Here is a 14,298-nt window from a genome sequence, read left to right on the forward strand (position 1 = left end):
CATGCTGAAGCTGCAAAGATCAAATAAGCAGCTGTGCATCACTGTAAAAATAATAATCCAGCCCATGGTACTTAAGTATGTTTGCCAATAAAAATTAGATTGCAAATTTCATGCACACATAAATATGAATAGTGTATGCATACTTGTTTGTGAAGGGTTTTATACTTCATTAGGAGTTCTCATCAATTATATTTACAGGGATATGGGGTGGAATTTTTATTCATAGATACACTAGTAACTATTGTCTAATAAAGACTGGAAATTCTTTTTTAAAGTAACTTCATTGGCTTAAAGGTATTGCATATAGACAGAAAATGTCAGTGGTGGTTGCTGAAGGAGGCATGAGTCATTTGTAACCATTAGGTTGGTATTATTTTAACATTTATTTAAAGCAATTTTCAGATGTGGTGCAGAACAGAAATAAGCACTCTCAGTCCTAAATGCATTGCGTGAAGTAAGCTGTATGGATGTCAATTGTGCTTGTTTCTGGGCAATGCCTTTAGGATTAGGGCATATTTTGGATAGATGGAAGGTGATGGGAGATGATGGGGTTTGATAAAAGCACAGAGTGAATAGTAGAAACTGCAGAACAGATGAAACTAGTAGTCTTGGAAAGACGAGGAAGTGATGCATTGGTTGAAAGGGATTGTGTTGGAAAAGGAAAATGGAGGGGCAGATTTCATGGAGAGGAGGTACTGCAAAGCGGACGGACGAAGAAGGAGAAGGTTTGGTTCAAGTACAGAGCATAGCAGTCTAAACAAGGATGATTGAGAGGTTGGAAGTCACACGGTAGTCAACTGGGAGCCAGTGTAGATACTTTGGGTACATGTGCGGTTGAGAGTGAGTCAGTCTTAATGAGTTTCCAAAAGTAATCTTAGGCTTTATACTTTTTAAATTACAAACTTTATTGAAATTTTTAAAAACAATTACCAAGCATAAAGTCGAAACAAAATAAAAAAGTTCCTTCTAGTAACACCTTAGAGACCAACTAAGTTTGTTACTGGTATGAGCATTCGTGTGCATGCACACTTCTTCAGATACCTGAATGCATGCACACGAAAGCTCATACCAATAACAAACTTAGTTGGTCTCTAAGGTGCTACTGGAAGGAACTTTTTTTTTTATTTTTACTACGGCAGACCAGCATGGCTTCCTACCTGTAACTAAAGCATAAAGTGTTATCTTCCAGGATAAATGCATGTACAGGTGTTAAATCTTGTGTGCAGTCATCTGCATGGCATCAAAACACTTGGGAAATGTTTTACATTACAGATTAAGCTCACACCCACAGGGTATACTTCAATCTAGAGCATTAAAATAATTTCTCCATAGTGCCTACTATGACAAGAGATGGGAGATTGCTGTACTATAGTTAATATAAATAGAGACCATATGGAGTTAAACCCATCTTTCTTTGCTATTCCTCTTATCACCCTCTGATGGTGAGTTAAGTGCTCCATTATACTTCCGATCATGCTTAGGTTCTCACAGAATCACAATTCCCAGAATCCCTTACAAATGTGTAAAACACAGGAATGTAGGTAGACCTTCTTGGCTGTGAGTCCTGGAGGACCTGTTCCCTGCCTTGCATGCCTTTTCTACCTGGCCTGGGAGGGTGGGGCCCTGACTGACTCCAGTTACGAAAGCTGAAGGATGTCCAGAGCACTGTGTAGTCCTGTTGTGTTGGATGAGTTTCAGTTAATAAGGCTCAAGGGTGTGGACAATGTGCTTGGATCAGTCAGGGCGACCACTTGCATTCTGGATCCTTGTCTCCCTTGGCTGATAAAAACTTGCAGGGAGGGGACAGGTGACTGGACCAGGGAGGTGATTAATAACTCAAAACCTTGCTCGCTGTTTTGTGACATTTTGTAGTTGGTCCTAATAAAATTTGGTTTTTAATATTTGCATGCTACAAACATGCTGTGCCAGAGGAGTGACAGGAGAGGGTTCTAGAGGCATTTTGAATCAATTGAAGAGCACTGACCAAGTAGGAAGTCTTCCTGTACAACAAGAGGTGTAAAATTTATGAAAATCTTGAAGCTATGGGGAAAATTGTAAATTTATGGAAAAAATAAAAAATGCAATACTTTTTAAAAGTACTCTTTACATATTGAAAATCACAAGTTTTCATTACAAATGAAGCTACAAACTGCTGAATTGTAAGGAACCTAGCATATCTTTGGTTTTGCCGGTTTATGAGGAGCAGGCAAAAACAGTAAAAACAGAAATCAACATTATAGTATAGTAAAACAAATGATAATTTATTCTGAAAATTATTTGTATTCTCTAGTCCTCTACAGTATCAACCAGTCATAATGCACTTATTTCCATAAAAAGATCTGAAAAAAGAGGAGGGTAAACAGAACTAAACACTACATGAAATTTAATCAGTCTCTTTCTTAGCTATCACTATCTGTTTCTGTTTCTCTGTATTTGTCACCATATTTATCATGGACCTCTAGAAACTGAAGATTTACACAGATTGAAGCAAGTTTATACCCTTTCACATGCCAATTTAGTTCTTGATTTCCTGTGAGTATTGCTGACCACAGACAAGTTATTGGAGGAATCTGAAGTAGGTAAGTATAGTGGCAAAGCCCTTGTCACCATATTGCAGAAACAATATGCTTGGCAGAATCTCAGATTGCATTCCTTGGCCAAATACCTGAACATGTTCTATATTCTGCAAGTTTTGAAAGGAAGGACTAAAATATGCCACAGTGCCAGTCTTCAAGTTAGGGGCCAAAAGCCTGGAGAAAAAGAAAAGCCTTTTTCTATCAGTGGCACCAAAACACCAATAGTATGTGCCTCCCTGGGGAGAGCAGTGCACAAATGGGGGGCCACAACTGAAAGGACCTGATCTCATGTTTCCAGCCTCCTGTTGGAAAGACTTTGGATAATAACCACAGGGTTCTGGTCCACAAAAAAGGCATCATTTGACTGGATGTCAGTTCCTCCCCTTCCTTTGAGGGAAGTTCATTTGTCCTGCTTGAGATTGTGAATGTTCAATCATACTGATTTATGATTATTTTTTGTTGCATTTGGATACTTTATCTTTGCACAAATTTTGGTAGTAGGATTTAGTTTTTGCTAAACACCTAAAGCTGAAATATTTAATTGACTTGTCTTCTGAGAGAGCAGTCCAGTTCCTGTCCCGATAAGCATCTCTTGTAATCCCCATTGACTGAGCACCATCAGTGTACTTTACTGTGTATTTTGCACTCTTGCTAGGAAACAATACTTAGCATTTTTCTTTTTGGAAAAGAAAGAACAAGTGCAAGTTTCAAGAGCATCAGGCTCCCAGGCAAAGGTTTCTAGGTGGGAGAAGATTAACGTTTGTCTCCTCTGCAATATTAGCCGCTAGGTTTATTTTCTTTGTCAGATTCTTTACTATTCACCTTTGAAGAAGTGTTGCATTGCTTTCTAGGCCTTTGGCTGCACTGAGATTTGTTAGAAGGCTCCAGGGCATGTGGATGTATAGAACAGAATTCTTTCCAGATGACGAAGCTTTAATGGGTTATAGGCGTCACATAGATAAGGGAGAGCCTAAACGTATTACAAGGGGCTCATGTAATGTCCAGCCAGATGTTGGACAATGCATACTCCTTTTGTGAAGGGTAGTATTAAATCTTTGCAGGGCAATTGTTTCTGAAGAGAGGTAAAGGTACAGAAAAAAGCGAACCTCAAAATGAGGTTTCATAACAGTAGGGAGGGGAATAATCTTAACTGCCAACAAAACCTACAGCCTAGCATTGTCGGGCAAGTTCAGGTCACAGAATTTAAATTTTGTCATAACTGACAGTTTCCCTTTAAACAGTTACAATGCTTGTGAACATTCTGTGGCATTAAACCAGCTCATCCAGTTAAAAATGGGGTGAGAGATTGTTGGCAACCTATTAAGAGTGATTTTCCCTATACAGTCTAGCAAAAATTGGGTCAAGAACTTGTCAGTATGCTTCTGGAAACGTAGCTGGGACTTTGTCAATCCTTGAGTAATATTTTTTTTAGCTGTCCACATCATCAGTCAGATTAGAAAGTGAAAAAATTCTCATCCACAAATGGAGGTAGGTTATGTAATAGTGCAACATTTGTTATGTAGCAGACTAATCAATCTATTGACCAGTATAATAAGTTGCAATGTATGTTGTTAGGCTTCTGTTTCTCTGAAGAGGCAAGCACCATCACTGAGATGGATTTACTTGATAGCAAGTTCCACTCAAACAAAATGAAATTCCACAAAGTGTGTGTAGAACTGCAGTGATGATTGCAGTAGTAAGCTGGCCTTCCAATCTGCCTGATGGGTGTAAACTCACTGTAGCTTGAATGTTCATATGCATTTGCACCAACAGAAGTTGATCCAAATGAAAACAACATTTTAATTTGCAGTGGTTCTTGATCTGATGTTTTGAGGGACACCAAGGCAACAGCTGTTTGTTCATCTGTCACATACTATTTTCCTAAACGTCAGGCGTATCCCTTGCTTCTAAGTTGTATTTTTAAACTATGGATACGAGATTAAAATATTGTGAGGGGTACAGTATATTGATGACCACTACAAAGGACCCTCACTGCATGTTAGAAAGGGTGCATGCTGGATAATGAGGCTGGAAAGAAATATTGATGAGCTGTTTCACTGAAATACCTTTTATCAGTTATACTGAATGAGGTTGCAGTCTGGCAGGGGAGGCTAGGGAATGTATAATTCAGCCACCTATAAGCAGTTTTTTTGAAGGTTGCTTGTGCGTTCCCCCTTTATTTCCTGCTCCAGGTGAATTGTTCAAAACCATACAAGGCTATTCATTTCCCCTCCTCAAGAAAACTGGACCAAATCTCTGTAGGGTAACATTTTAAAGTGTTTTGCACTCATTTCAGAAGCACTAATTAGCACTGCTATAGTTGCAGTAATGGTGATAACCTGTTGTGTGCTGCTTGTACTTAAAATCAAGACATTTTATGTTGCAACTGAAAAGGCCTTCTAGCCAAAGACCTAATGATGGTAGAAAGCCAGCAGATGCTTACTGGGGTGTGTGGGTGTATGTACGTTCACTGTCCAGTGTTTATCCTGCTGAGCAGAGTCACAGGTATTTTTTATTTTATTTATTAAATTGGTATACTATCCTTCACCTGAAGATCTCAGGGCAGTTCTCAGTATGTGGTCAGTGCAAAGAGCTTCTGACTTTTCATGTTGAGGCCAAGATGGCTAACTTGGATAATTTGAGAGGTAAAGAGAGAGATAATGAGACTTTCAGGGGTGTGGTGGTGTTCATTTGATGTCAATTTGATGTCACCTTGTGAGTTTTCTGGGATGCGGGGTCTTGGGACAGATGGGATCATAATGAGGAAAAGAGCACAGATGTCTAAAAAATGAGCATCCCTCTGGTGATGAACTGATATCCTCTCATAAGAAGGATATGCCTCTGAGGGTAATGCCATGCCATGGGGATTTCCCATAGGCATATGGTTAGCCACTGTGAAAATAAGATGCTGTACTGGGTGAGCCACTGGCCTGATGCCTCAGGTTCTTCTTATGTTCTTAATTTTAGATTATTTACTTAGGGACCTAGATTTGTAATGGGCATACTAACTGCAAAGTTACTTGTCTGCCTGATGCAAAGGTCTCAGTTGTCAAAAGTATTGGGGGGGGGGATTTGTTCCTCTGCATGGATAGTGACTGCATTGTTGCAGTCCTGGAAGGGAAAAAACAAGTTGTTAGATAGGATGGTAAAATTCAGATGATCTAAAACAGCCAGTTTGGTGTAGTGGTTAAGAGCGGTAGACTCATAATCTGGTAAACCGGGTTCGCGTCTCCGCTCCTCCACATGTAGCTGCTGGGTGACCTTGGGCTAGTCACACTTCTCTGAAGTCTCTCAGCCCCACAGACCTCACAGGGGGAGGAAGGGAAAGGAGAATGTTAGCCGCTTTGAGACTCCTTTGGGTAGTGATAAAGCGGGATATCAAATCCAAACTCTTCTTCTTCTTCTTTTGAAGAAATTATATCTGTTCTGCATGCAAAGTTAGCTAGGCAGGCAAAGCTGGAGATTTAAGTGTGTGAAGAAGGGAAGGACGTTGGGAAGAGGGGTTTAGGCTTGTAAGGCATGGGAACATTTTGAGACAGGTCAACCTTGTATAGAAAATGCTCTACTTGTGTGTCTAAACTGTTATTGTATGCCATTAAAAAAAGAAAAAGGCTTCCATCAGATCACTGATGGGATCTGCACTGATGTTGGCTCACCATGGAAGAAATCCTAAGATGATGCTCAATAGCTCAATGAACAATTTGAGGCAGAGTGTTGTGGCAGATAAAAATGCAATCTTCAATACTTATGCAACTTCCTGTTGCTGCTTTTGCATTCTACTTGCTTCCCCAACACACCTCAAGGCCCAAATAATTTTTCTCCAGACAGAGGCATGCTTTTGCTATGGGATGAAATGATGCAAATCTCAGAGTGTTCTCAAGAAGTATTGAAAGCAGAGTTAAACTCTACTCCAGATTATTGTAGTCATGTTTTCCAGTTAAAGCCGAGGGTAGAATGTCTTCAGCATTGGGCTCTTATTTGTAGATGACAAAAAACTGTGAACTCTTTATGGGCATAAAAGGATCCTTGATTATGAAGAAGAGAGTTGTTTTCAGGGTCAGTGTAAAGGCGTTGTTAGCAGTTGTGAGATTAAGGCCTTTAAAAGTATTTTGTATCCTTTCCAATGATTCATTGCCTTCCCACCAATACCTGCTTAACATCACCCTGTCTGTAGGGCCTCCTCCATATCCTTTCTCTTGCCCCTTTGATCCTCAGTTGTGTCTTTCCCCTCCACCCCCATCGCCTTGATTCTGTTGTTGCCAGCTTTATTTCTTGTCCTCCCATCTCCCTCCTTATAGTTCCATCTGCCCTCCTAATCCTTAGTGCTGGCTCACATCCTCTGTATGCTTCCTGTGCTCTTGCTCAAGAGCAGCTTTGAATATCTTTGGCAGAAGTCTGTGTCTGTCACCACTCTTGAGTTCCCCCTGCGTGTAGCTCCGCTACCTTCTTGCCAGCAAAGCTACTTGCCATCTGGTAGTCTCACAACCCCTGCCCTGGACTTCTCCATCTTCCTTCCATAAGAGCTGTTTCCTTCTAGGGAGAATCCACCTCCCTCTCTGACCCAGGCCCTAACAGTCACCATAGTCCTCGCCCCACCCTCTTTTCTGCACACCATCAGTTTCTGTTCCTTAAATTCTTTTCCTCAGAACAATCTCTTCCCTTCCACCCAATAACATTTCTGTTTCTTTACTTCCCCTTTCCCTCCAGTGTACTTGAACAAGCAGTTTCTGTTCACTGTGCTGATTATCAATCTTCAAATTTACTGGGCGCATCCAGGTAACTTTTTGGATCCTGGCCAATGCATGGCTACAGGTAGCATCATGGGCAAGATGGAGGCCAGACTAGAAATGCTAAATGTAAATATTGACTTTATTCTCAAAGAATTACACTGCCTCGCAAGGTGGTACACACTTACAATGCATTAAGTACATACTTATTGAAAAAAATCTATCAAACCTTAAAGAGCATTGCCACTGAGAACTTCACCTATATTTGTGTTTCCTTCTTCCATTTCTCCCTGTAATGAAGTACTGGTTGTTGGTTTTCAACTAGTAAAGGAACAGCTTTCATAGTGTTTATAACCTACAAAGAAAACTATATTAAGATAGCTACCTAATGGCACTGGACATCTTGGAAAAATAAATAGTGTGGGAAATGGGAAATTGTCATTGTTGGCTTTTGTCAATACAGTAATCTTTCCCCCCCCTATCATATGTGGTAGAAATGCCTCAATGTGGAAAGTTTCTGGTGTTTGCTAACTGAGGTGATACTTGCATTATTTTTAATTTGGAATAATTATGGAATAATAATTATAGTTATGTTAAGTATTAGTACAGTGGTACCTCAGGTTAAGAACTTAATTCGTTCTGGAGGTCCGTTCTTAACCTGAAACTGTTCTTAACCTGAAGCACCACTTTAGCTAATGGGGCCTCCCGCTGCCGCCGCGCTGCCACCACATGATTTCTGTTCTCATCCTGAAGCAAAGTTCTTAACCTGAGGTACTATTTCTGGGTTAGCGGAGTCTGTAACCTGAAGCGCCTGTAACACGAGGTACCACTGTATACCAAAAGACACGGGTGTTGTGCATATTTTCGTCATAGCACGGTTAGTGCATGCCAGATGGTAGAAGGATAGGTGAAAAGTTGAACAGATTAGAAAGTTGAGCAGATTAGAAAGTAATGGGAACAACCAGGGATAATTAAAGTGATGGTGATGATGATAAAAAGGAGTATAAGGAAGTGCTTAAGTGGTTGGGGTCTTGTGGTCAAATACATCAAGGAACAGTCAGGAGTTGTATTTAATGTGAAGGCATGGTGTATAATAAAAAAGCAGAATTATGATAGAAGTGAAGTTGGAGCGAGTGGGGAGTGTTTGTATTAGCTTAAACTGTTCGTAAAAGTGATATATCAAGTGTTACTATAATATTAGACAAGTCATTCTAGTATTTTCCTTTATACTTGCTTGCATTTCCTTTTTTGTACACTTCAGTAATAAAATAATTAAAAAATTAAGTAATTTAAATAACCTGGGTGTCTGTGTCTTTAGATACAAAGAAAGAGCCATTAATGTGCATCTCATCTCATGTGGGAATTGGAGAATGGGGGAAATCAATGTTGAAACTGGCTCTTTCAAATTACTTATGGACTAGTAGACTCCAGTGATGGTTGCCAAAGTAATGACAACATTTCTCCAGCTGAATGGAAGGGAATTTGGGAGCAATCTCTTTTTTAAATAACAAAAGGAAAATTAATCTGACAACCCCTTCTTGACTCCCTTGAAATATGTCATCTTTATTTTTTGCCTTTTGTCTTGATTCTTGCAAGCACTTTTAATTCTCCTCTAGACACTCCACGGTATACACTAAGACAGTGTCTAATGCTAATGTATTTTTCTGCAATTACTTGTCTTTAAACTAGGCTAACAAATAGCAATGTAAAACAGCTCCCATCTGCATGACTAAACACAACACTGGTAATAAAGATGGAAAATGCCAGCAAAGATGACTTTATTTTTCTAGCACTGAAATAAAGAATACTGTTAAAACCCACAGCCTTGTTTAATACAAAAAATAACAATAAAATTCTGACAGAAAATAAATCTCAAACATCTTTCACTAGCATTACTCCCTTTCATTTCAATGGGGCTTTCCCCATGCCTATAAGACGTGAGGATATACAGTGGTACCTCGGGTTACAGACACCTCAGGTTACAGACTCCGCTAGCCCAGAAATAGTATCTTGGGTTAAGAACTTTGCTTCAGGATGAGAACAGAAATCGTGCGGCGGCAGTGGGAGGCCCCATTAGCTAGAGTGGTACCTCAGGTTAAGAACAGTTTCATTTTAAGAATGGACCTCCAGAATGAATTAAGTTCTTAACCCGAGGTACCACTGTACATCCTCACGTCTTATAGGCATGGGGAAAGCCCCATTGAAATGGAAGGAAGTAATGCTGTGCAATTCATATGTTCCATTAATTTTAAATGAAGCTTAAAGCAGAAGTGTTGGTGGGTAGATTTTACTAAAAAGACTGGCCTGATCCTGAGGCATACTGAAGACTCTGTCTTGGTTGCGGAATTTGGGGTACAAGTTTTGGAGACATGTATTTGGGCAACATGCATCAGCTCATTGACTCCAGTCTCTTTGGCTGATGGCACAAAAGAAAACCATCAGTTAAAATCAATTTCAGCATATTTACAAGTGAGCATATAGGTCACATACCTGTTTGAATAAGAAATGTCTTTGTTTGCTGGCAGGAAGTCATTGGAAACAAGACTAGTTGGACCTACCTTGGCAAGGAGTTCCCAATCTTGGGAGCACTCACTGAGAAGGACCTTCCTTGAGTTCCTGCTAAATTTGTTCCAGTGTTGGAACAAGAAAGAAGGACCTTCCCAAGAATCTCAGAAAGTGGTCCTTCAGATAACTTAGCCCCATGTTGTATAATGCTCCTGTAAGCTGTATAACAAGATAGTTGCATGATTCCTGTAATCCATCATCAGTCAGTTATCTGATTGCTGTATTCAGAACCCACTGAAGTTGTTTCTGTTTTGTTTTGTAAGAGTTAGTGCTCAATTAATCTAGATTTTGGTCTCTGAATTTTGCTTACAATTGCTTTGCTGGAGTTTTAGCTTATATTGTTAGGAAATCATCAGGATTGTTCTGTGTGCTGTTAGTGTTACTTTGATAATGTCCTAAGGGAATTAATGGATTTCATTTGTTTTCCTGATTTACCCGTGGGCTGATGTTGGACTTTGGTGCTCGATGTTTTGGATCTCCTGCGTGTATGTTGGTAAAATCCTTCTCTTACACCTTCTTCCTGCCTCCTTCCCTGCATCATCCTTGATATGTGAGCTATGAACTAAGACTAGGAGAGAACCAGCCAAAGCTCTGAACAGATTGGCCTGTTCTGTTCTAGCTTTTATAACTGCATGCACACTTCATTGGATGGAGGAAGATCATGTTCTTTGGAAAGGAAGAAAAGTGTGAATGCTCAGTATCCCAGCCATGGTGATCTGGGGTGGGGTGGGGCATTCTCATTCTGTATACAAAATCTGAAAGGAAGAGTCCTTTCCTTTCAGCTACCTGAATAGTACTTAAAGGTGATAACATTTGTTTATATATTCCCCCCTCCCTCACATTAGAACAACCCTTGGCTTTTAGTATTCAAAAACCATAAGGTAAAATGAAGTAAGTTACTGCCTGTCTGTCAAGGACCTGAGTGTCCATGAATTTTTTTCTCTCCTGCTTTCCTTTTGCAGTTCTGCAGCAGTTGGGTGATGATAGTCTTATAATCCCTTCCTAATGGGATGCTTAAGTTATAATCTTATAACTGGAATTTAAGGCAAGCCCATATATAATAGCCCAGGATCTCTATTATCCTTCATGAACCATTTACTGCTATTCTCAGTGGTCTTAATATGAATCTTAATTTCTACCAGTTTGTCTTCTAAAACAATGAATGATGGAGCAAATGTTAGTCAAATGGGGGGGGGGGACAAGTCTTGCTGCAAGTAGGATTTTTATTGCATTGCCCCATGATGTTCTCTCTTCATTCACAGTTGTTGTTGTTGTTTAGTCGTTTAGTCGTGTCCGACTCTTCGTGACCCCATGGACCAGAGCACGCCAGGCACTTCTGTCTTCCACTGCCTCCCACAGTTTAGTCAAACTCATGTTGGTAGCTTCAAGAACGCTGTCCAACCATCTCGTCCTCTGTCGTCCCCTTCTCCTTGTGCCCTCAGTCTTTCCCAACATCAGGGTCTTTTCCAGGGAGTCTTCTCTTCTCATGAGGTGGCCAAAGTATTGGAGCCTCAGCTTCAGGATCTGTCCTTCCAGTGAGCACTTAGGGCTGATTTCCTTAAGAATGGATAGGTTTGATCTTCTTGCAGTCCATGGGACTCTCAAGAGTCTCCTCCAGCACCATAATTCAAAAGCATCAATTCTTTGGCGATCAGCCTTCTTTATGGTCCAGCTCTCACTTCCATACATCACTACTGGGAAAACCATAGCTTTTACTATATGTACCTTTGTTGGCAAGGTGATGTCTCTGCTTTTTAAGATGCTGTCTAGGTTTGTCATTGCTTTTCTCCCAAGAAGCAGGCGTCTTTTAATTTTGTGGCTGCTGTCACCATTTGCAGTGATCATGGAGCCCAAGAAAGTAAAATCTCACTGCCTCCATTTCTTCACCTTCTATTCTATCTAACTCCTATCATACCAGACCATTTTTTTGTTGTTGGCTGGCTCTGATAGGAACACCAGTAGGGCATCAGGTTGAGGAAAATGTTGGGTATTTCAGCGCAGGAAGTTATTTCCCCTCTCTTTATTCCTTGATTAACCCCCTTACATACCATTTGCCATGCTGGCTGGGACTGATGGGAGTTGGAGTTCAACATCTGGAGAGCTGCAAGTTCTTAGCCTCTAGCCATGAACAAGTTGGAGGGAGTGCTGTGCTGCTTACTCAAAGTTGCACTGCACTGATCCCAAAATAATATCAATCTCATCATAGGCATTGTGCTCCTTTGTTCTTATATGAGCAGCATTACACATGTCCTCCTTCCAGACCAAACAGCTAGCAAGGGTGGAATATTCCTTATCTGTATACGACAGTTCACTGGCAGCATCCTGGACACCACATGCTCTGCTTCTCTAAGATTGTTCTTTGTGGTTTGGATAGAGCTATATCAGAATGATGACATCTGCTGTAACCTCCCTATCTTGACTGCAACACGTGTTCAAGGCTTTGCAGTGCACTATGGGCAAGACTCAATCAGTTTGGGTGTGGGGTAGCCTTCTGATAAGGTTTTTTAGGTGTTCCTTCTTCTCTCTACATTGAAAAATCTGGATGGAAGGCTTGTCCTTCTAGCTATGTTGCAGAATTTGACAGTTTTAACAAAGTAGTGCCTCTTGATGGAAACTTTGATGACACAGTGCAACAATTTATTGTGCAAGATGGAAGTTCATTTTCTCCAAAACAACATTACACACCTGTGAAGATTGGCACTGCTCAGTTGGAATACAGTTCCCTTTCCATGCCCAATTCTTAGAGATACAGGAGGAATAAGAGAACTGAATACCGTATTTTTTGCACCATAACACTCACTTTTTTCCTCCTAAAAAGTAAGGGGAAATGTCTGTGCGTGTTATGGAGGGAATGCCTACGGGTGGCATGCCTACAGATTTTCCTCCTCTAAAAACTATGTGCGTGTTATGGTCGGGTGCGTGTTATAGAGCGAAAAATACGGTATTTCCCAATCCAAATACAGTGGTACCTCGATTTATGAACTTAATCCATTCTGGAAGTCTGTTCTTAAACCAAAACCGTTCTTAAACCGAGGCACGCTTTCTCTAATGAGGCCTCCCGCTGCCGGTGCCCTTCTACCATTCAGATTCCGTTCTTAGACTGAGGTAAAGTTCTCAAGCCAAGACACTATTTCCAGTTTTGCAGAGTTTGTAAACCAAATTGTTCTTAAACTGGACTGTTCTTAAACCGAGGTACCACTGTACTTCTTTTATTTCCGTGAGCATCCTCATATGCAGTGATGCTAGATGACTTGGTCAATAAAGAAGATGCACATGATTCATGAGGTGGGGGCTGAAGAAGGCAAGGTTAGGTTCTACATTTGATGAGAGTCATGCCATGAATAATGCAGGCAACCACCACATGGGAATTGGTATATAAAGTAATGTGGCCAAACAGGAAATATTAGGTTCTTGCTTACAGGCTAAATGGTAGTCTTTAACTTTATGAGGTGATGACAGAGTATAAACAAACAATATTTCAGATAGACTGAAAGGACCAGTTGAAACTATTAGCATTTTTTTTTTACTGAGAAATGGCTTTCCATCTCATTCTCTAGTTTTGTTTCCTCAAATATTATACTAAATATTATATTTATTTATATTCTGCCTTTTCTGCAAACTGAGTCACAAGGTGGCTTACAAATAAAAAATAAAAAACACAGATAAAATAGAAAAGCTGGCAGGAAGTCACTGGATTAATTAAAATTAAAATCGTATAAAAGTAAACCTATTAGAAATATGAATAATAACAACAATAAAAACCTCACAGCAGCAATCCTTTGCTTAAAAACAGTCAGTCCCTAAAGGCCTGTTGGAATAAAAAGGTCTTTACCTGCTCACAGAAGGACAACAAGGATGGAGCCAGTCTTGTCTTAGCGGGATTTGATATCTTTCTGCAGGGCCTGTAAGACGGAGCTGTTCCACCAGGCCTATGGTCCGTGCCCAGTCTGACCCCCTTCTTTCTATGGGACCCTGTATGTAAGTGGCCTCCTTGGCTCTTTCTATCGGCCCATATGGAACCAGCACGAGTGGCCGGGCCTGGTGAACTTTTAATTCCTTACCCCTACGGTTATGATTCGTGGGTTCTCACTTAATTTTATTTTGATTTTAAATGTGATTCGAATTGTAGTTTAAACTAATCATTTGATTTTGTGTTTTTAATGTATTATATATTTGGTGTTAGCCGCCCTGAGCCCAGTCTCGGCCGAGGAGGGCGGGGTATAAATAAAATGTATTATTATTGTTGTTGTTGTTGTTAATGTTTTTAGGGAGTTCCAGAATCTGGGTGCAGTGACTGAGAAAGCCCTCTTCTGTGTCCCCACCAAGCAAAATATTTGAAAACATGTTTTGTGTATTCCACATCACATAGAATTGTAGAGTTGGAAGGGTTATTGGATCCAACCCCTTGCATAGGAGGCTCATCAGCATTT

General features: G+C 40.3%; 1 protein-coding gene across 3 annotated transcripts in view; it reads left to right on the forward strand.

Moving 5' to 3' along the window:
* The window catches only part of PIAS1 (protein inhibitor of activated STAT 1), a 49,615-nt gene that overhangs the window by 5,624 nt on the left and 29,693 nt on the right, over positions 1 to 14,298 (forward strand). The window contains exon 1 of one of the 3 annotated variants that reach the window (XM_081171146.1): positions 3,860 to 4,064. The exons of the other annotated variants lie outside the window; for them this stretch is intronic. Within the exon in view, the coding sequence (XP_081027272.1) occupies positions 4,059 to 4,064 (6 nt within the window). The 5' untranslated portion in view covers positions 3,860 to 4,058. Of the gene's footprint in view, positions 1 to 3,859; positions 4,065 to 14,298 lie in introns of those variants that run through there. 3 annotated transcript variants of the gene reach the window in all.

Source organism: Podarcis bocagei, assembly GCF_964188305.1.
Source record: "Podarcis bocagei genome assembly, chromosome: 14".
In the NCBI taxonomy this organism is placed as follows: domain Eukaryota; kingdom Metazoa; phylum Chordata; class Lepidosauria; order Squamata; family Lacertidae; genus Podarcis; species Podarcis bocagei.